This window comes from Thamnophis elegans, chromosome 2 (genome assembly GCF_009769535.1).
Source record: "Thamnophis elegans isolate rThaEle1 chromosome 2, rThaEle1.pri, whole genome shotgun sequence".
NCBI classification, from domain to species: domain Eukaryota; kingdom Metazoa; phylum Chordata; class Lepidosauria; order Squamata; family Colubridae; genus Thamnophis; species Thamnophis elegans.
Window position 1 is genome coordinate 1,688,478 of NC_045542.1, and position 23,320 is coordinate 1,711,797.

At 44.2% G+C, this 23,320-nt stretch overlaps 1 protein-coding gene across 3 annotated transcripts; it reads right to left on the minus strand.

Moving 5' to 3' along the window:
• Window positions 1-2,269: 2,269 nt before the first annotated feature.
• ECSIT (ECSIT signaling integrator) lies at window positions 2,270-13,660 on the minus strand. 3 transcript variants are annotated; one of them, XM_032211550.1, is made up of 8 exons: window positions 13,598-13,660; window positions 12,904-13,077; window positions 11,658-12,078; window positions 8,507-8,730; window positions 7,533-7,590; window positions 5,969-6,111; window positions 4,549-4,654; window positions 2,270-2,574 (listed from the first exon to the last, which is right to left on the minus strand). In XM_032211550.1, the coding sequence occupies exons 2-8, from the start codon at window positions 13,006-13,008 to the stop codon at window positions 2,360-2,362; spliced, it is 1,272 nt and encodes a 423-aa protein (XP_032067441.1). In that variant the 5' UTR covers window positions 13,009-13,077; window positions 13,598-13,660; the 3' UTR covers window positions 2,270-2,359. The 3 variants fall into 3 exon arrangements, with proteins under 3 accessions (XP_032067441.1, XP_032067443.1, XP_032067442.1); XM_032211552.1 differs by lacking the exon at window positions 13,598-13,660 and adding an exon at window positions 13,281-13,563; XM_032211551.1 differs by lacking the exon at window positions 13,598-13,660 and adding an exon at window positions 13,172-13,274.
• Between the last annotated feature and the right edge of the window lie 9,660 nt (window positions 13,661-23,320).

Consider the following 23,320-nt stretch of genomic DNA (forward strand, 5'->3'; position numbering starts at 1 on the left):
TTAGAGGAAAGAAAAGTGCAAGAGACTTACCGATTAAACAAGTTGGAAGGGCAACGATGCGGTTTTTTTTTTTCCTCTCTGCAGCCCTTCCTCCGGATCTCCAGGGTTCAAATGGAAACTCTCTGCCTATCTTTCTTCTGCATAGCATATATAGCAATAGCAGTTCGACTTATATACCGCTTCATAGGGCTTTCAGCCCTCTCTAAGCGGTTTACAGAGTCAGCATATGGCCCCCAACAACAATCCGGGTCCTCATTTTACCCACCTCGGAAGGATGGAAGGCTGAGTCAACCCTGAGCCGGTGAAATTTGAACCGCCGAACTGCAGATAACAGTCAGCTGAAGTAGCCTGCAGTGCTGCACTCTAACCACTGTGCCACCTTGGCCACCTCATATATGGTGGATCTTCGGTCCGGAATGGGACAACTTGCTGTGGCCAACTTGCCATGATCAACTAGTCGCCGGAAGCTTGCTGTCACCACTCATCTCAGGACATGACACATTTAACTCACCTTAGGGACAACTTGCTGCAAGAGCTGCCCAAGCAGGATCTGGGCAGAGTGTGTGGGGTGCAGCAAGAGGATGGAGTACGCCACCAGCAGCAGTAGCAATAGCAGCTCCCTGCTACCACCACCACTACCCCAGCAGGCCAGCCAGTGCTCGGCAGAAACTGGTGCAGGCCACATTGAAACAGTGCCCAGAGCATCCTTCCCTCTGCTTGGCGCATCTGATGTGACCGTGGCAATGCCAGAATCTGATGCTGTCCCCTCTCTGGGCTTTGTGGAAGAGGCTAGGGATGGCAGGAGTGGGCATTTAGATTCCTTTGGTTGATACGGACAAGTACATTGTTCCTATGTCTTGTTATGAACATTCTATACTTCTGAATTCTGTTCCACTATATACTACTCTAGAAAGGGATAAAATGCCTTGTTTTACTTGTGACCATCTTGAGTTTAGAAAAGTACAAGCCTATCATTTTTCTTCTTTCTTGTTCCTTGGATTTCTCTCCTTGCTTTTCCTCTTCCGCATACCAGGGCATTCTCAACTTTGGTGAATATTTCCCCTATCATTGAGGTTAATTCACTCAGATGGAGCTCCACAGAGACCATTATTTTTCTGATCACAAACATACAAGTAATCCTTTCCAATCCTCCCTTTTTATACTCCAGACCTGTTAAATGCTGAATATGAGCCAGAAATGTGCAGCCGCTGCCAAAAATGCTAATACAATCCTGGGTTGTATAAACAGTGGCACAGAATCAAGATCACGTGAAGTATTAGTACCATACTGCTTTATAAAACCCTAGTAAGACCACACCTGGAATACTACCACCAGCTTTCCTCACCGTACTACAAAAAAGATGGTGGGACTTTGGAAAAAGTTCAGAGAAGAGCAGCTAAGATGATCAAAGGCCTGGAGACTAAAACACACAAAGAACTGTTGCAGGATGTGGATTTGGCCAGTCTAAAGGAAAGAAGGATTCGCGGGGGACATGATAGCAGTATTTCAGTATTTGAGGGGCTGCCACAAAGAAGAGGGAGTCAAATTATTCTACAAAGCACCAGAGGGCAGGACAAGAAACAATGGTTGGAAATTAATCAACAAGACAAGAAACCTGGAATTAAGGAGAAACTTTCTAACAATGAGAACAATTAACCAGTGGAACAGAAGTTGCCTTCAGAAATCATGGACACTCCATCACTGGATGTTTTTAAGAAGCATCTAGACCAGGGGTTCAACCTCACAGCCCACAGATGCATCACACGCTGGCCACCCCCACCCCCGGTTTAACGAAGGGGGGAAAAGTCATGATACGTCATGTGATGATGCTGTGATGCTATGAGTTTGACACCCCTGGTCTAGACAATCTCTTATCTGACCAAAATACAACCATTTTTTTTTGGTAGTAATTATTATAGGCAATACTCTTCAACTCTCCCTCCGACACATGGAAAGAGGGGCAGCTTAGTTGACATATACAGTGTGATGCAGTGAGAAGGAGGATCGTCTTCCAGATTTCGTAACATCCACAAAATGTTAACTATTATTTACAGAATCAAGCTTGATCATGGAACCCACTGCGGAATTATAACATTTTGAACCTTCTCAAATTTGTTTAATCTACCTAAGCTAATTTAATTAGCTGTCTAGCTCTGAAAATAAATATACACATAAGAAGACAGTTGGAGTTTTAGGTCAGATCTTATTTTACAAAGCCTCAATCCTCCTCCATCTGCAGTATCAGAAACATATTAATCTACATCTTAGCCTGATTTAAGAATTCAGGAATTTATTGGCTCAAATGTCCTTAAAAACCTCATATAACACGACTGAAACCTAAAGCACAACCAGCGACGTTTCAAACTTCCTGTTTGAATTTGGCCTGTGTTCCTGCACTCTCGCCCTCCGTTTCTTGATTGCACTGCAGCTCCTGAGGGCTGTGCGTCAGACGGAATATGACAGTTATATCATGCAGAATAGGGTTCGTTTCCTGAAGACCCACAATCCATTTGGCCAAGGTAGCCTTGTCTTCTGCCCCAACCATACACATGGCAAACACAGGTCCCTCCTTAACTGTAGAGAAAGCAGAAAAGACTGTGTCAGCATTCCAAGGCAGTTTAAAACGGATGGCAAAGAATTACAGGTGTAAAACATTCAACTTAAGCATCAGAGGGACAAATACAAATATCTCAAGGCCAATTCATCATCTACTGTCAATTCCCAGAATACAGCTTACATTACTTGCATGCAGTTCTTGACTTACAACAAGTGGTGGGATTCAACATTTTTTACTACCGGTTTTGTGAACGTGGTTTGGCGGATGTAGTGTGGCTTGGTGGGCGTGGCAGGGGAAGGATACTGTAAAATCTCCATTCTCATCCCACTCCAAGGGAAAGGTTACTGCAAAATCCCCATTTCCTCCCAATCAGCTGCGACTCGGGAGGCAGAGAATAGATGGGGACTGGGCCAGTCAGAGGTGGTACACTTCTGACTGGCCTTTACTGGTTCTCCGAACTACTCAAAATGTCCACTACCGGTTCTCCAGAACTGGTCAGAACCTGTTGAATGCCGCCTCTGCTTACAATCATTTGTTTAATGACTGTTTGAAGTTACAATGGCACTTTAAACAAGTGGTCGTTACGTTTATGACCATCATAGCATCCTTCTAGTGAAATAATAAAAGTTTGAGAACTTGGGAAATGGCATGTATTTACGACAGTTGAATTAATTCGTAATTTAATGAGTTTATATGCCGCCTAATCCCATAGGACTCCGGGCGGCTTACAAATACGAGATAAAATAAAAATAACGAATAGGGGAGAGAAACGAAAACAGTTTAAAAACACAACATACATTTGGCTTAGCTGGGGGCTGGACCTGATGTATAGATCAACAGCCCCAGGCCTGCCGGAACAGCCAGGTTTTGGTGGCTTTTTTGGAAGGCTGCGAGAGTGGGAAGGGTCCGGATCTCTGCTGGTAGATCGTTCCACAGAGCCGGAGCAGCTACAGAGAAGGCTCTTCCCCCGAGTGGTCGTCAGCCGGCATTGTCCGGTCGATGGCACCCGGAGGAGGCCTAGCCTGTGGGTTCTTATCGGACGTTGGGAGGTGTGTAGCAGGAGACGGTCTCTCAGATATCCAGGTCCAAGGCCATGTAGGGCTTTAAAGATGATCACCAGCACTTTCTAGCGCGTCCGGAGACCAATAGGGAGCCAGTGCAGCTCGCGGAGGATGGGTGTAACATGGGTGTACCGAGGTACACCTGATATCGCTCGCGCGGCTGCATTCTGGACCAACTGCAGTCTCCGAACACTCTTCAGGGGCAGCCCCATGTAGAGTGCGTTGCAGTAATCCTGGGGCCAAATGATTGGCATTTGTGACTTTCCCAGCCACCACCTCACAAGCAAAGTCAATGAGGGAAGGTAGATTTGCTGAATGACTGCATGATTCACTTAACAAAATTGTCATAAAATTGGGTGCAACTTACTTAACAATTGCCTTGCTTAGCAATGGAAATTCTGGTATCGATTTGGGTCATAAATCGAGGACTACCTGTATACGCATGGGATTTCACACAGATCCCACATCCTGGGGGTTTACATTTACATAAGAGAAATCATAGACACGCAGGCAGGGGGTCTTTCTACCAAATGGTCATGTAGCAATAGCAGTTAGACTTATATACCGCTTCATAGGGCTTTCAGCCCTCTCTAAGCGGTTTACAGAGTCAGCATATCGCGCCCAACAACAATCCGGGTCCTCATTTCACCCACCTCGGAAGGATGGAAGGCTGAGTCAACCTTGAGCCGGTGAGATTTGAACAGCCGAACTGCAGAACTGCAGTCAGCTGAAGTAGCCTGCAGTGCTGCATTTAACCACTGCGCCACCTCGGCTCATGTAAGACAAGAGAAGCTGTTAGTTTAAACTCCATTCACTTGATTCTCCTTTCCTAGTTTTTACGTTGGGAAGAATGTCGCCCTACTTGCTAGGGATGATCAAGACTGTTATTTTTGCATACAAAACACAACACCCAAAATCTATGCTGGCTACCTTTATCTGTGTAGAACTCATAATCATCCAGAACGTCCCGTTCCAAATCAAGATCCAGATGCATGGGGTAGTAAAAATTTCTTTCTGGGTCAATCACCTCCACCATCTGCGAACAGAAGAAAGTGCTGATTATGTTTTTAAATAGCAAATTATCTGAGTAGAACCCTACTATCTTTGGTTAGGAAAAGTAAACAGAAACATGCAGCCGAGGTGGTGCAGTGGTTAAATGCAGCACTGCAGGCTACTTCAGCTGACTGCAGTTCTGCAGTTCGGCTGTTCAAATCTCACCGGCTCAGGGTTGACTCAGCCTTCCATCCTTCCGAGGTGGGTAAAATGAGGATCCGGATTGTTGTTGGGGGCGATATGCTGACTCTGTAAACCGCTTAGAGAGGGCTGAAAGCCCTATGAAGCGGTATATAAGTCTAACTGCTATTGCTATTCCTGTTCCTGTATTCGTCTCCATTAAAGCTACATGCTTCATATGGCAGAGCAATGTATTTTATTCTAATAATCTCAATTTTCAGCAAGGTTTTACAGATACTCAAAGGATAGCACATTATTGGTCTCTGCTATTTCTGACTGACACTAGTACTCAGGATGTTCTTCCAGAGCCTGCTTATCCCTTCAGGTGTCCTCTGAAATATAAAAACGTCATTTCCCCCATATAAGCAATTAATAGCTCCCTGTGGGTTCTTTTTCTGTGTCATCAGGAAGCTTTTCCTTACTAAGCTAAATCCACGAAATGAGCCTCTCTCCTTCATTTTTCCTATAGCTGGATGTCCTCTTTAGTCTCCAGTTAGAATGTGGAATCCCGAGTTTCATTTCTTTTGGCTTCTACATACTTGCATCTGAACATGTCCAACGGAGATTTTGTTTAATGGGTTGAATTATTTAAACAAAAACAAATTGTCATCATTTTGTTGCCCTCTTCTGACGCTCACTTCCAAATAACTGATCAGAAGTGAATGGAAGTGCTTTCTTGGAGCTTCAGGTAGTGGAAGACCCAGCTTGCTCTTGAACAAAATTTAGTCTTTGTCTTACAAAATAACCAATAATTATTTGCTCTTCTCTCTCAACTAAGACCTTAACACTAAAAAATAACACCAAGCCATTCAGATTCCTTTGTAAGTTTCCTGTTTAAATACACTATTTCCATCTCTAAAATGTCTAAGCTGCATAAACAGGGAGGGATACATTTTCACATCCTGAATTGCCCCCCCCCCTCCGGTCTCCACATGACACTCCACGCATGAACATTCAGAGTACAATAATAGTTCATCCTTTTTTATAAGTTTGTTTTGCAATGACACATGCTCACACAACTCCATCTGGTGCGCTAGCAGAGAAATTACATGCATCTTTCCATGTCTGACTCAATGTTACAAGCAGCCTTTAGAGAAGATACCAAATATTAATTTACATGTTCTTCTGACAGCTTCGCTCTGAGCACATAGTAATAAACACACTTGGCCTTGAGCCATAAGCGAAAGGGGCCTTCAAGGAAAATGGGTTTTTCAGTGTTATGAGAAGCAAGCAGTGACTGCTGATCAGGGCTTTGCGTTCCTGAAAGGCAGAAGAGAGACACAAAAAGGGCAGGTTATAAAACAAAGGTTAATCACCATCATTATTTTAAAATATAAAAACAGTATGTCAACTCTAGCTCTTTGGTAAATTAAAAAAAGAGATGGGATGTATTTTGTTTTCAGCCAAAACAAGAATTCTCAGCGTTATCAGCTATGTCGAAGGAACAGTTTAGAAACCAAATTCCAAGAAATCCGTTCTGCATAATGTACACAAGTATTTCAAATCTTAGATCCCACTATCCATTCATGTCGACTCATTATCAACTCTGAAGCTGGCAGCCAAAGCACTATATTATTGTGAAGAAATTTTATCATTTTAGTATTTCACTTCATTGCCACAGCATTTCTGCCACTATATAATTCTCCTGCGATTGTATTTCTAGCCCTAGAAGAAATGAAATAGCTAGAAGATGCAGAGAATTAAGTGCTAGGCAGTGGTGGGTTTCAAAAAATTTTGGAGCCCCTTCTGTAGGTGTGTCCTGCTTTCCGGGTCCACTGGTGGAACCTCTTCTAACCGGCTCGGTAGATTTGACGAACCGGTTCTACCGAATAGGTGCGAACTGGTAGGAACCCACCTCTGGTGCTAGGTAGCTATGCTATGAGAAAAACAAGTGGAGCGCAGAAAAAAAAAATCATGAAAAGGAAATTTCTTGTTCCTTCCTCTCTGACCAATCTGTAAAATTTCCGGTTTCAGCATTTGTATTTCTGAGCTGAAGAGTGAGGATTGCACAATATTCCCCAACAGGTACACAAATATCCATGCTTTCCAAGTCTATTCAAGTCAAGCAATGCCTTGTTGCATTCCTATTTTTATTTCTGGTCCTGATCTATGCATTATAAAAATAATAATTACACAAACAATGACTGTTGCAGGTATATGTTGAGTCACACATTTTTGTGGCGTTCCCTCTGTCTCCTATGGCAAACTGAGAAGGCAAGTAAGAAGAAAGAAACAGACTGGCCTTCTTCTTATATGCACTTGACAGAAGGAAATCAGTTGATTTGCAACAAGAGGAAAACCTCTTGTACAGGAGAAAATCTGGTCCTGGAAATTAACAATCGTTCAACTAAAGGGGTATTTTCTTACCATAAGTTTGCCATCAGGCTTCTATCTTATCCCTTTATCCTGCCCTTCACAATTTCATTTATGTTTGAATAAAACTGAAGCTGCAATTAAACAGCATTGCCTTTTGGTTGCCTTTGAGCCTTCTCTGAGCAGCTGATAAAGATTCTTTTCTTTTCCTTTCATTTTGAACATAGTTAAAAGAAGCTTCCTTGTCTTACTTGCGGTTACAGACATTATGACGGAAATCCCCATTTTGTTGCATATTCATTTGGTCCTCAAATCGGAGATTGTCCAGTCAGCACAAAGAAAAAAAATCGACAGAAAGAATTCAGTACCTACGATATGTGGATGGTTGATTTCTTTCCCAGAATCTAGCACTTCCGAGTGGGAGGTCTGTAAACGTTAAAGATAGTTTAAATTCATCGGTGACACAAAAGTTATTAAAGGAGCAACATAATAAATTACAGGAAGCCATTAAGTAATAGAAGATAAGGGTGGGAATGAAACAGGATTAGGAGATGAAATACAGGCAGTCCTCGATTTAGAACAGTTCGTTCAGTGACAATTCAAAGTTACAACAGCATTGGAAAGAGCGACTTGTAACTGTTTTTCACGTTTATGAATGTTGTAGCACACCATGGTCATGTGAATAAAATGTGGATGCTTGGCAACTGATTCTTATTTATGACAGTTGGAGTGTTCCAGAGTCACGTGATCCCCTTTCGCGACCTTCTGACAAGCAATGAGTCAATGGGGAAACCGGATTCACTTAGCAACTGTATTACTAAAAAAAACCCTGCAGTGATTCACTTAACAAATGTGGCAAGAAAATTCGTCAAATGTGGCAAAACTCACTTAACCAATTTCACTTAAGAACATACATTTTGCGCTCAATTCTCATAAATTGAGGACTACCTATATTAGTAGAGGAGTAGATGGGTAATGAAAGGAAGTATTTTTCTTTTACATGCTTCCAGAATATTTTCAGATTTAGCTTTCATTTACTTTGAGAACTCCAAACTGTGGTTGCTGTTTTTTCTCTTAAAAAGTTAAGATTTTCATAATTAAGCTTTTTCTCTTATTTCAGGAATATATCTATACACATTCCACACAAAGCCAGTGGCCCACATACTGTAAATTTTTTTAGTTTTTCCATTAAGGAATTTGAACGTTTGACACATGATAAAGGAAAGGTACTACATTCAAAAGAAACATCAGTACTTTGAATTAGTGGAGAAACTAATCATTTGAATCTCAGCACAGTAGATCATCTCCTCTACCAGTAGGATTGCAAATTTCTCAATTTTACCTGATAAACTGTAACCTTGGAATCCAGGTCAGCCGCAATCCTCTGCAAGCTCAACTTTGCAAGTTCAATAGGATCTTCGGGCAGAGGAGTTGGGACGGGATAAGGATTGATATGCTTAAATTTAGGGAACCAGTACATGATCCTCTGATATTTTCTTACAGGGTAGCTTTTATTACCAAAGATCTCGAGCAGCAAAAACCTGGTTTCCAGGTTTGGCATGACACCTTTAGGACAAGAGAAAGGACAAATTTATCAGGAATGGGAAGAAACAGTTTTTATTTATTTTATTTACACCGGTCTACAAGGAAAAAGGAGGAGCCGAGGTGGTGCAGTGGTTAAATGCAGCACTGCAGGCTACTTCAGCTGACTGCAGTTCTGCAGTTCGGCTGTTCAAATCTCACCGGCTCAAGATTGACTCAGCCTTCCATCCTTCTGAGGTGGGTGAAATGAGGACCCAGACTGTGGGGGCGATATGCTGACTCTGTAAATCGCTTAGAGAGGCCTGAAAGCCCTATGAAGCGGTATATAAGTCTAACTGCTATTGCTAGAAAGCCTCAGAGATGAAAGTAGCGGGAGGGTGTAGCCTGAATCCCAGCAATACGACATGTTCTCCGGGGGGGCTCTCTGAAGAACCATCAGATTCCTACTGTATCGTGGGAGGGGTGACCTGTACCCTCACCATAGCTGTCCTAGAGAGACAGTGATGAAGGGGGTGGGGGCGCAAGTGGGTGGGATTGCGGAACTCATAACTTTCCCTAAAACACTTGCTCTTGCAGAACGTGAAAAATATGACAGAAAAGCAGAAAAGAGAGCTGATGTGGAAACTGGACATACGGGTGGTGAAAAAAGTGAAATATTTGGGTATCCAATTGACATCAAGGTATATAACACTAAAGGAGAGAAAACTATTATAAGGTGAGAAAACAAATAGAAATAGATTTGAAAAGATGGAAAAACCTACAATTATCATTGATGGGAAGAATAGCAATAGTAAAGATGAATATATTACCAAGATTGCTATACCTATTGCAAACAATACCAATAAAACTAGAGAAAAAAATTCTTTGAAAGTATGAATAAAATAGTAGGGAAATATATATATGGCAGGGGGGGGGGGGAAAGCAAAATTAACATAAAAATGTTGCAAGATGCAATGATTCGAGGTGGATTTGGATTACCAAACTGGGAATTGTACTATCAAGCAGCGGGACAAGCTTGGATGAAAGAATGGATTTTATTGAGAAATACAAGATTATTGACGCTGGAGGGCCATGATTTGCAATTGGGTTGGCATGCTTTTTTGTGGTATGCTAAAAGTAGGGCACATAGCTATTTTCAAAGACATTATGTAAGGAATGGATTATTAACCATATGGGGAAGAGTGAAAGGGAAACATTATTCAGAAATACCAATGTGGCTTTCAACAATGGAAGCATTGACACATCCAAATATTAGTAGTATGAAAAATATCATACAAAGAAAAGGGGGAACTAAAACAAAAACAAGAATTAGAAGAACAAGGGATTGATATAGGTTGGTTTTCACAACTGCAAATACAATCAAGATATGAAAAAGATAAAAGGGAGTACGGTTTTAACCTAGGAAGTTTGGAGTTGGATAAGATACTTATGGGAACCGAAGAAAGAATAATCAAGGATTATATAGCTACCTATTAAGAACTAGGTTAGAAGAAGAAGTGGTCAAAGATAGAATGTTAACTTGGGCAAAGAATTTTGGCCATACGATTGAACTGGAAAAGTGGCAACAATTATCGTGTTTCCCCAAAAATATGACATGTCCTCATAATACAGCCATCCCACATTTTTTCTGGTGGGCAAAAAATATAAGCCCCCCCCCCGCATATAAGCCCCCTGGACAAGCCCCCACCTCCAGCCAGGCAGAACGCCGCTCATCAACCTAGCAATATCCCGAAGGTGCCAAGCCGCGGGAACGTGGAGGGAGGCAAAGGTGATCGCGTTGCTTGACGTCTTCGGGATACCGCTAGGTTGGTGAGCAGCGCTGTGCCCAGTTGAAGAGTGGGGTTGCCGGGCGGCTGCTCTCTTGCGAGCGGGCTCCCAAAGAGCCGGGCACAGCCTCATGGGCGAATGGCTGTGTTGCGCTGTCGCAGCAGTGCAACACAACAGCCATGAAGCGACCATGCTCATGAGCATCCACCTGGCAACCCCCCTTTGCAGCCGGGCACAGCGCCATTCACTGATCTAGGGGTATCGCCAAGCTGTGTGAGCAGCTGTTCAACGCCACCCGGCTCCCGCGGCTTGGTGCCTTCCAAATGCCAGTGAATGGCGCTTTGCACAGTTGGAGGGGGGGGGTTGCGCGAGAGGCTGTTCCACTCTCGCTCACCCATCTCCCAGCCGCACGATACATGGCCCAGCTCTCATTACAGATCCAGGGCACCTCCACCACCATCCCAGCCTGGCTTTTTCCGCGGCTTCCAACCAGTCTTTTGGCAGTGGCTGCTCTGGGCGCACGCTCTATGGTTGTACACTCTGCAGGCAATACAACTAAATGCCTTTATGTCAGCAACAGACTTCAAACTGGTTAGCAATAGCAATAGCAGTTAGACTTATATAGCGCTTCATAGGGCTTTCAGCCCTCTCTAAGCGGTTTACAGAGTCAGCATATTGCCCCCAACAACAATCTGGGTCCTCATTTTACCCACCTCAGAAGGATGGAAGGCTGAGTCAACCCTGAGCCGGTGAGATTTGAACTGCTGAACTGCAGATAACAGTCAGCTGAAGTGGCCTGCAGTGCTGCACCCTAACCACTGCGCCCTCAACAGCAAGTTTAAATGGTAATACTCTACAACTTTCTTCCCATACTTGTTTCTTCGTATTCAGATAACAAAAATAGACAGTATTCTATTCCTGCTTATGTTGTAGAAATCTTTCCAAAGCAAAAACCAGAAAGAAACTTCTCCAAGTGCCTGGAAAGTTCTCCATTGACAGTTATTTTATCAGCAGTGTTAGTCAGCATTCTATGCTAAGATTATTCATGTAATACATGGAACAATTTCCAAATTAAGAGCAAGTTTGTGGGATGGAGGATCCCGTGTTTTTTCATATACATATCATTAAAAAAAATCCCCCAATTTTGGGGCCCTCTTGCTATTTACTACCAGGTATGTACTTACCAAAATGCTCCATCTGTTCAAGCAGCACGACAGCACAATCCTGCTGCCTGGGATAGTGTTTGAGCATTTTCTGAAAAACATTTTGAGGAATAAAGACTTTCTTAGGGAAGACATCCAAGATTTTGTTATACACATCAACATCCTTCTCCACTCCAAATTCTGGCATTTTCTTCAGAGCTGCATAGATGAACTCTACGTGACCCGTGCGGCGAATATCCTGCTTGCAGAAGATGTCCACGGCTTCCTGAAATGTAGCTGCAGTTTTTTCATGTTCAGATACTGTCTCGAAGATGTCTTCGATTTTCACTAGCGATTGGTTGGCAGATTCTTTGTGGGGTTTTTCATGCTTCTTTACAGCAAAGTCGGAAGTGCTAAGGACTGTGCTCCTTTGAATACTTCTCACAGGAACCAAACTGGAGTTCTAAGACGAAGTTAATTGGAGAGATGTAAGAATTACAGACTACAGATTACAGAGTACAGTCAAAGAAATATTGCAGATAAAATAGACTCACATTTTTATGCAGTCTCAGAAATTAAGAGAAGTTTTGCCGTCTTCTTACGGCAAGAAGCTGAGTTCAACGTAGAGACTTTACTGATTTTTTTTTCTCTTCCCCCCCCCCTTTTTTTTTAATTTCTTTGGCTTTAATATATTTCGACTGTGTTTGATAAAAAGCTATACCGTGTACGGGCTCTGGGAAGTCGGGGGGGGGAAGGGAGGTGGGGTTCTAGGGGGGAGGGGGGAAATATAGTATGTGCTGGATTTTAAACTGATTAATATGATTGCACTTGTATACTGTTGCGTTTTTAATTCTAGTGTAAAAATAGGAAGCTGAATATATTGATAGATAGTAGAAATACACCGAAGGGAGGAGTAGAAGGAAAGAAGAGAGAGGGTGGGAGAGAGGACTGGAGGGAGGGGGGGAAGGAAGGGAGGGAGTGGATCGGGAGAGAGGAGTGGTAGAGGGGGAGGGGAAGTAGGGTAGAGGGGAATGATGGAGGGAAGATGGAAAGTTGGAGGGGGGCGAAAGAAAGGGTGTATGGAGGGTTGAAGTGGTATATTGGGTTTGTATTTTGGGGAGTATTGTTGACAAGGATGGCTGTGTTTATTGCTCAATGTTATATGGCCCCGGTTATGCACAGTATATATGTGACCGAAAATGAAAATGAAATAAAACATATTTACACAGGGGAAAAAAAAGAAATTAAGAGAAGTTTTTAGGATTTTTTTTATTTCTTTATTTCGTACCTGGAAGTAAGAGCTTCTTTGTGATTGTATAAGATTCTTTTTAGGAAAGGAGGATCTTCTTGCAGAAAGCTGCCCAGCCACTAAGAGTGCCCTGAGACACTTCATGACAGTCCATCTGCTTTCCAGAACCAAAATTGGGATCTCTCAACTTCCCCTTACAGGAAAACCAAAGACCTAAAAATAGAAGAAGGTGAAATTATGGTTGCATTCAATGCCACAGTCATCCTTTATGCCCATAGAACCAAGAATCCATGGCAGCCGTACTTACACAGCATACTCAAACTAGCCAAGTACACTAAGGGGGAGATAACCAGAATCATGGAACTCATCAACCTCTCTGCCTCACTAGCAACTTTCAGTTTGATGGACAAATATACCAACGTCAGAGGAACATCCAAAGGATCACCACTCTCATAGCAGAGTCTGTAATGCAGCATCTAGAAGCTGGGAGTTGAAGTCCGGACATCTTCAAGTTGACCAAGGTTGAGAAACACTGGGCTTATATGTTAAATGTTAAACCGCATGGTCAAACCTAATTCATATCTGGATGGAATAACGCACGTGGGCAGCCACGGCCCCCTATCAGGCTTTCTCCCACCTCCCGCAGCTCCTTCCCGTGCAAGAGCGCCCCGAAACCCCCCCCAACCCCCCATTCCGCCGAGGGGCGCCCGCGGGCTCCCTTCGCGCCCCTGACCTTCCGCTGTCTGCACACCGCCACCCTGGGAATCCCTTCGCCTGACGTCATCTCTCCCCCCCCACCAACCACCCAATTGGTCAGATGGTTGCCTTAAAGCCCCGCCTCCTCTCGTAACTCATTTAAGAGTTACGCGAGAGCCGGCTCGGGGTGGGAGGGCTCCCTGCGCAGCCTCGCTCAACCTCGCGAGAGCTGGACTTCAACTCCCAGAGTTCCACAGGCAGCGTCGGCGTCCGCGGATTCCTCCGATTGGGCCAGGGTTTCTCAACCTTGGCAAGTTGAAGATGTCCGGACTTCAACTCCCAGAATTCCCCAGCCAGTGAATGCTGACTGAATGAATGCGAATGCTGGCTGGGGAATTCTGGGAGTTGAAGTCCGGACATCTTCAAGTTGCCAAGGTTGAGAAACACTGTCCTAGCCACTGTCTTTCCACTGAAGAGGATGAAGGTATCTGAGGCTTTAAATCAGTGTTTCTCAACCTTGGCCACTTGAAGATGTCCGGACTTCAACTCCCAGAATTCCCCAGCCAGCATTCGCATTCATTCAGTCAGCATTCACTGGCTGGGGAATTCTGGGAGTTGAAGTCCGGACATCTTCAAGTTGCCAAGGTTGAGAAACACTGGATTGGGCATTGGCGTCTTTTGCATTCCTTGAGTCAACTTCTACACTTCTGGAAGCTGGGAATTTTGTTGCCTCTTGGAGATTACAATTTCCACTTGGCAGGGTGTGGTTGTTTTGCTTTTAAACCACTCCAGTAAAGTGGCTTTATGCGGGGGAAACCCTGTGCCTTATCCGACAGCACTATTGTCCCTAAACTCCAGGCAGTTAACGCTGTCGGTTGCACCACCTTCGTTTGCACAGAACTCATGCTGCAAATGTGTCATCATCTCATTGTTCGTTCTTTGCTCAATTTCAGATAAAACTTTGGAGGGAGTGGGGGGAGTCCATCAAATAAATGGAAAGGCAGGATAAGCAGGAGGGGAAAAAAAGAAGGAGAGAGAGTAGGAAGGGGAAGAGAGAAGGTAAGAGTAGGAGAGAGGTAAGGGAAGAAAGAAGGGGAAGGAGAGGAGGGTGGAAGGGAGAGAAGGAGAGGAGGGTGGAAGGGAGAGAAAGAGAAGGAGAGAGAGGGCAGGAAAGGGAAGAGAGAAGGTAAGAGTAGGAGAGAGGTAAGGGAAGAAAGAAGGGGAAGGAGAAGAGGGTGGAAGGGAGAGAAAGAGAAGGAGAGAGGGCAGGAAGGGGAAGAGAGAAGGGAAGAGTAGGAGAGGGGTAAGGGAAGAAAGAAGGGGAAGGAAGTAGAGAAGGAAGGGAGGGAGAAAAGAAAAGAGAGAGAAAATAAGGTGATGTCACAATAGATGCTTGGGATGGTAAATAATACAACCCAAACTGTACTCGATAATCTCTTAAAGGGAATAACAATAGTATAAGATTGGCAAAGAAAAAGAATAACCATGTGAATGTTTACCTGGAATTGGATGTATATATAGCACATTATAGATAAACAACATTTGGTTATAAATAGCTAATTATAGAAAGGGAAATCACTAACTGCAAAGAAACCGATACGGAACTGCTGTATGATACATGATGGAACTTATTGTTCCTATGTTGTCTTAAGTCATGTGTTTGTTCTTGTTGATGCGTTCTTGTTGATGTGTTGATGTGTGTAAAATAAAAACTTTAAAAAAAAAAGTCAGGATAAGCCTTTCTGGCCAATAAAACCGGTTGTGGGTAAACCAGTACTTGAAGGGCTGTCACAAGAAGAGGGGATTGACTTATTCTCCCAAGTATCAAAAGGGCAGGACAAGAAGTAACGGGCGGAAGCTTGTTAAAGAGAAATCCAACCTAGAAGTAAGACATTTTCTGGCAGTCAGAACATTTTAATACTTGCCTCCTGGAGTTGTGGCTGCTCCATCACTGGAAGTTTTCAAGAATGGACTGGATAATCATTTGGTTGGGATGGTATAAGGTTTTCTACCTTGAGCAGAGGGTCGGACTGGAATACCTCCAAGGTCCTATGATTCTACGTCAGTGTTTCTCAACCTTGGCAACTTGAAGATGTCCGGACTTCAACTCCCAGAATTCCCCAGCCAGCGAATGCTGGCTGGGGATTTCTGGGAGTTGAAGTCCGGACATCTTCAAGTTGCCAAGGTTGAGAAACACTGTTCTATGTTCTCTAACACTGGCTAAAGAACTTGGTGACCAGAGGGACAAGCTATTGCCATCACGACCTGCTTTTAGCTCTGTAACCAACTCTTCCAATGACGTTCCAGCTGCTTCTTTGATCCTGACCATCGACTTTTGTCTGCTGTTCTCTTCCTCCCTCGATTAGATCACAACATCTGGCTCAAAAGGCATTGTGCAAGATCACAGCCTTAGGGAAACAGCCATTATCTGTTTCACAATTGGTTTATTGTTCTTTTCTCTTGCAGTTTGTACTCTTCTGCCATGTCAAGATAGCTAGTTTAAGATGTGGTCCACCAGTCCATGAGGTGGCATGTAGCATCTCAGTATGGAAGTCATTTGTTTATCTGATTACTTGTGAGATGCATAACCAATTGTGTATTCCTATCAAGGCTGATTGGTAAATGTCTTTCACAATTCTATTCCTATTCTATTTCTATTTATTAAATTTATAGGCCTCCCAATCCCGAAGGACTCCGGGCAGCTTACAGAAATAAGAAATATTAAAAAGAGTTAAAACAGATAGGACACAACAAATTAAAAAAAACCACATCATGCACCCAGTCTAAGCGGGGCTGGACCTCGGTCAAGAGGTCAACAGCCCCAGGCCTGCTGGAATAGCCAGGTTTTAAGAGCTTTTCGGAAGGCCATGAGAGTGGGAAGGGTCCGGATCTCTGGGGGTAGTTCATTCCATAGGGCCGGAACGGCAATTGCTTCACTGCCCTTCGTGTTCTGCCCATCTGGCTGGCAGGGACTGGCAGCCACGGAGGTAGCAGGCTGGGTGCTATAGAAAGCACATTATGCCAAGGACATGCTGCTCACCTACTTGTTTGTGAAGGGATTTCAGGTCAAATATTCAGTGAGGTCTTTTTGCTAAAAAGAGCCGAGGTGGCGCAGTGGTTAGGGTACAGTACTGTAGGCCACTTCAGCTGACTGCTATCTGCGGTTCAAATCTCACCGGCTCAGGGTTGACTCGGCCTTCCATCCTTCCGAGGTGGGTGAAATGAGGACCCAGACTGTGGGGGCGATATGCTGACTCTGTAAACCGCTTAGAGAGGGCTGAAAGCCCTATGAAGCGGTATATAAGTCTAACTGCTATATTGCTATTGCTGGTGGAGAGCATATGCTGAGGAATTGCTGCGCCCTACTGAGTAAGTGCTAGGCCAGATACTTTTGCTCCCGCACCAGTCTGGCAGTGCTCTGCCTGGACGACACAATTGGGTCTGGCGGGAGGAATGCTAAGCATGGCACTGATAAAAAGTTGAGTGAGCTGATGGATAAGGTATGAACGGTGGACGTATAGCTAGGATGTCAGCAAAAGTAGACCCCGTGCCCCTGTGTTATCTGCTGCAGTGATTGGTCTGCATGGTGGTGACATTGGATTGCAGGCTTCCCAAATCCCCTGTATGACTTGTTAGTGTGTCACGAGGGAGGCACTGGCTGATTAAAATTACTGGGCTCCCTTCTGTTTCAGCCAATACTTCCATTGTGGGTCACCTCTGGCAGCTGATACGCAACCTGCTGATGTGCTTTGGAGGCTTTGAGAAGAGGAAATAAAAAGTATTACCATCCACTGGAGCAGCTTGGATGGGAGGAGATGTTCCTCCAGAGGCCAAAATCCAATGTCTAGGCCCGTGACGGCGAACCTATGGCCCACGTGCCACAAGTGGCGTGTAGTGTCCTCTCTGTGGGCCCGTGAGCAGTCACCCGGGTTCAGCTCCACTGCGCACGCACACGTGTGCCTCCTGCCGGCCAGCTGGTCGCGCATGGGCAGGGTATGTGTGTGTGCCTTCAGGTGCCTTCAAGAATAGGTTGACACCCTTTTTGTGGCAGCCCCTCAAATATTGGAGCACTGCTTTCATGTCACCCCAATCCTGCTTTTCACTAAATCATACATGCCCAATTGCTGTCCTCTTTATGTTTCAGCCTCCAGTCCTCTAATCATCTCCGTTGCTCTTGTCAACACTCTTGAGTCTTAACATTTTTTGTTTGAACAATGCATCCATTGTATCCAGTTTGATACCATTGCATGATATCATTGTGACCAAAACTGGATGCAATGTTCCACAAAAGGTCTTACCAAGGCATTATAACACTTCATGTGATCTTGATTCTATCCCTTTATTAATACTTAATACTCTTTCCTCCTCTTATTTTCCCCACGACATCAATCCTGTCTTTGGGTTGAACTGAGAGAGAGAGAGTGACTGGCCCAAGGTTATCAGGAGTCTTTCATGCTTAAAGCGGGACTAGAATTCACAATCTCTTTGTATATCGATTAAGTGGTTTTTTTTTCCATATAAGCATTTCAAATTGTGTCATTTTAATTAAAGTGCTTTTCTTCTTCCAGCAATTTGTAAATATGTCATCTGGTGGCAAACTCTGGCCTTCACTGAGTAATTATATCTGTTCATCTGATCTGGAATTCATTGTCATGAATTTCTTGCGCGCTTGGCTAAGGGAAAGCTTAACATGCTGCATCACGTGGCAGTGTTTGAGTTTGAGTTTAAGTTTCATTTTATTTATATGCCGCCCTATTCCCAGCGGGACTCAGGGCGGCGCACAAACCCAAGGAGGGGAAGGGAAAAACACAAAAACTACAAAAGTACAGGGCATTTAAAAACAACCAACAGCCACACGATTCGAGAGGGGAAGGGAACTCATCGACCCCAGGCCTGCCGACACAGCCAGGTTTTAACGGCTTTTCGGAAGGCCTGGAGAGAGGTGAGGGTCCGGATCTCTGCGGGGAGTTCGTTCCAAAGGGCCAGAGCTGCCACAGAGAAGGCCCTCCCCCGGGTGGTAGCCAGATGGCATTGGCTGGTAGACGGAACCCGGAGGAGGCCTAATCTGTGTGATCTAATGGGTCTTTGGGAGGTAATTGTTATTCAAGAAGTGTTAACCAGTCGTTGTTAAGATGAATTGAGGGGGACATGCAAATACGGTATGTCTTTCTTGCATCTGTCCAGGACTGGGTGCCAGGTGTGCAGAAGACTGCCTCTTGCGCTGATGCCAGGATTTTTCAGTGCTTGTTTAGCCAAAGGAACTGGGTGGCGCTCTCTGTAGAATGTCTGTCTGCCTGAAATTTGGATCCGTGCCTTACCTGGCTTTCGCAGGCAACCAGGCAGGGAGTCAGTGGCTGGATTAAGAAAATTGTCAGTGCTTCTTTGAAGGAGGGAACAATGTGGAGGAAGTTGTGTATGTCTTCCCTTGGAGATGGATCAAATCATTTCCAGCACGTTCAATCTGGCAACCTTGCCTTTGGGAAGAAGGCTTCTGAGGAAATGGTTGAGACTCAGTTTCAGAAAACCCCAGAAGAAATAAATTATCTGGATTGCTGCCAGATGCAGACCCATTATGAAATTGAAACGGCACAAGTTCTGGATAACTTTAAGAATGTGCTCTTCTAGTTCTTCAAAAACTTTCAACGGCATATACAGTGGAATAGAATACTTGATTGGTTGTGTGATTAGACACACAAGAAATTTGCCTCTGGTCCACAAAGTATACGTACAAAAACAAAAAGTGATAATAATCCTAACGATGATACCAATAAGAGAAGATAGTGGAATAAATGAGAAGGATAAAAGTAAAATACTGCCATACTACATGGGTAAATATATTTAGACTTAGATTTTATTCAGTTTGTATGCCGCCCTATTCCCGAGAGAGACTCAGGGCGGCTAACAATCAGAAAGGGGAAGGGGGGGTACAAAATAAAAATAAAAAGACAAACAGTTTAAAAACACACAACAGTCGTAACCTCGGCTGGGGCTGAAAGATTTAACTGCCCCAAGCCTGCCGGAACAGCCAGGTCTTAGTGGCTTTGCGGAAAGCCGGAAGGGTGGTGAGGGTCCGGATCTCAACGGGGAGATCGTTCCAGAGGGCCGGAGCAGCCACAGAGAAGGCCCTCCCCCGAGGAGTTGCCAGTCGACACTGGCCGGCAGATGGGATTCGGAGGAGGCCTAATCGGTGGGATCTGATAGGTCTTTGGGAGGTAGACATATGACAGTACTGTGGGACTTATTTTGAAGACTAGTTACAAGATTATTGAGGGAAGGAGTCAAAGCTACTTTTCAGAGGCTCCTTAGACTACATGGGTTCACACATTGTGCAAAGTTTAAATTTAGGGGTGTATCAAGTAATAGCATACTGATGAAAGAAATGTCCTTCTGGGTTCAGCTCCAAGTGGGGAAAAAGACACTGGAGACATGGAGGCTGCTTGGAAAGATGGTTTTAATGGTGGACAGGACCACATGGCTTGATCCCCGAACAGAAAAGGTGATCACATGCTTCAATGTTGGTGGAGAAGAAGAGAAGGGCTGAGGGAGGGGCTTGCTAGCCTTTTTATAACCTGTTCAGTCCCACCTCTCTGTTTCCTGTTCCTGTGTAAGAAATGTATTCTGATTGGTTGTCAGACTCCCATGGGGCCATGCAGGGGGCTATTCTCTAGGCTGTTTTGAATCCAGGTATGAGTTCTCAGATGCCATGTGGTCAGTTGAGTAAAGGGCCAATATTATCATGCTTTTAATCCCATCCCCCTGTAGCTGAAGTGGAGAAGTCTTTATTATGTAAAGTGGACTAGCTTGGCCTTCTTAATGGCCCATTGACAAAGTGGGGATGGGCAGGAAGCTACGGGCAGCTATTCTGTCTTTTAAAGCATGTTTCTTTCTTTTCATATCCAGAAAAAATATTCTGCCTTTTCAATATTTCCTAGAATATTTCATTTTTCTGGGAGAGGGCTGGGTGATAACTTCCCACAATACTATATTTGCTATTTACACTCCTTACCCTCTCCTAAGAATTCTAACTGTTTACGCAAACTTTACTGAATAAAGAACAGTTGACTAGCTTTGCCCAACAATGTAAGCCATAAAGAGTGGTTTATGAGTGCACACATCATACTTTCCTTGGCTTGTATTTGGCATATTGTATGAACACGGCCATCATGCTTTGTAAATAATGATTAATGGCTTACTGTGAATCCACGTGACCATGACTTATACAAATGATAGTTAAGCGCACAAAGTCTTACTGTGGTTATATACAATATACTGCACATAAAATGGACACCTAACATCAAAAACGTCATCAGAAAAAGCACAACAAAGAATGTTCTTTCTGCGCCAACTCAGGAAGCTCAAACTTCCCAAAGAGCGGCTGATTCTGTTCTACAGAGGAATGATTGAGTCTGTCCTCTGCACCTCCATAACTGTCTGGTTTGGCTCTGCAACCAAACTAGGCAGATACAGACTTCAACAGAGAATAAGAACTGCAGAAAATATAATTGCTACCAACCTGCCTTCCATTGAGAACCTGAGTCGAAAAGAGGGCTGTGAAAATATCTACAGACCCCTCGCATCCTGGACATAAATTGTTTCAACTTCTACCCTCAAAATGACGCTATAGGGCATTGCACCCCAGAACAACTAGACACAGGGAAAGTTTTTCCTCGAATGCCATCACTCTGCTTGACATCTAATTCCCAGAACACTGTCAATAATTTACCAAGAACGTATTACTATTATTCTTCTCTTCCTTCCTAGTATCTATCTCGCCCCACTTATGACTATAAACATGTTGCTTGTGACTTTCAATTTATATTGTTTTTTGTTTCCTAGTACAATTTGACAGCTTATTAGTAACCTTGACTGTCACTAAGTGTTGTATCTTTTTATCCTTGATGAATGCATTTTTATTCTCCTTATGTGCACTGAGAGCATTCTGCACCAAAGACAAATTCCTTGTGTCTCCAATCACACTTGGCCAATAAAGAATTCCTATCCTATTCTATTCAATCATGAATCATAATGATTCTTTTAAATTCCGGTTTTCACATAGTAAAAGGTACAACACATTTCAGTTCAGCCTCCCTACTGTACAGTACTTGCTTATCAGACTTCATGGAAGAAGAATAAGATGGCATTACACACACACACACACACACACACACACACACACACACAAACCCTCCCTCCCTCCCTGACTGGCTGGCTGGCTGGCTGGCACAATATGTCTTTTTGAATATAATTTAATCCTGTGATATAAATCAGGTCCTAATGTAACATGTTTAGTTTCAGGATGCTTGTCCTGTGATCATAGTTTTTATTCACACTTTTATGTCTGTATGTAATGGGTGAATCTAATCAGTTATAGCTTATTCAACCAAACTTAATTAAACATAGCATAGTTTAGCACAGTGGTTCCCAAACTTGGCAACTTTAAGACTTGTGGACTTCAACTCTCAGAATTCTCCAGCCAGCTCTGCTGCCCTTTAGCACAATGCACAGGTTCGGTCAGTGACTTGATATTTTTTTTGAACTAAGCCATCACTCAAAACAATGAGCGAAACCCAAACATTTCAAGATGTCTTAAGTAATATGTGCCACTATCCTAGTTCTTTGAATGTTGGATTGACTGACCTAAAGATCTCAAATGTAGAATTCATTTGGTGACTTGTGTCATTTTTTTTTCCTTGGCTCAACCTACCACACAAAGGATGTTGCTTATCACACAAAGGATAAAACCAGGGCTGATCACACATATGAGTTTATGAGTTTATTTATTTGTATGCCGCTCTTTTCCCTGGGGGGACTCAGGGCGGCTCACAATCAAAAGGAAGGCGGGGACAGACTTTTACATATAAGACAGTACATGATTAAAACGCAACATTCATACCATTCGGGCGGGTTACAATCTTTAGCCCCAGGCCTGACGGGATAGCCAGGTTCTAAGGGCTGTGCGGAAGGTCTGGAGGGTGGTGAGGGTACGAAGCTCCACGGGGAGATCGTTCCATTGGGTCGGGGCTACCACCGAGAAGGCTCTCCTCCGCGTGGTGGCCAGTCAGCATTGGCCAGCGGATGGAACTCGGAGGAGGCCTAAACGATGAGATCTGATGGGTCGTGTGGAGGTAATCGGCAGAAGGCGGTCTCTCAAGTACCCAGATCCACTACCATGAAGGGCTTTATAGGTGGCAAGTAGCACCTTGAAGCGTATCCGGAGATTGACAGGTAGCCAGCGCAGCTCGCGGAGGATAGGTGTTACGTGGGTGAAGCGCGGTGCACCCACGATCGCTCGTGCGGCTGCGTTCCACCAGGAAACAAATTCCTTAGTCAGATCTAATAAATTATAAAAAAAAACACATATCACTGCATGAACTAGTTTTCACACACTCCGGCCAAATTGTAATTTGCTCGTTTGTGATTGAGGCCTCGTGTAAAATCCCAATAAACACGAGGTGCGATTTAGCAAGCAGGGTGAATCCTGCAGAATCGATTCATTGAAACCCACAACTTCCCGTGTCTCGTGGAGTCAGGAGGGAGCCTTTCCAGGTGAAAGGGAAGATACCTGTCTGCTAGGAAACGTGACACGTGTCATCGGCAGGCAGGTGAGCGGTGCCGAATTCAATTGCCAAGGACCTTGGCGGGGGCGGCGGCAGGGGGCGTCCTTCCTCCCCGGGACCCTCTCCGTTGCGTTCGATGGCAAAGCCGGGAGGGGGGGGGGGCACAGGAGGCAAGGTAGTTGGGGGGGGGGTGGGTTGCACGA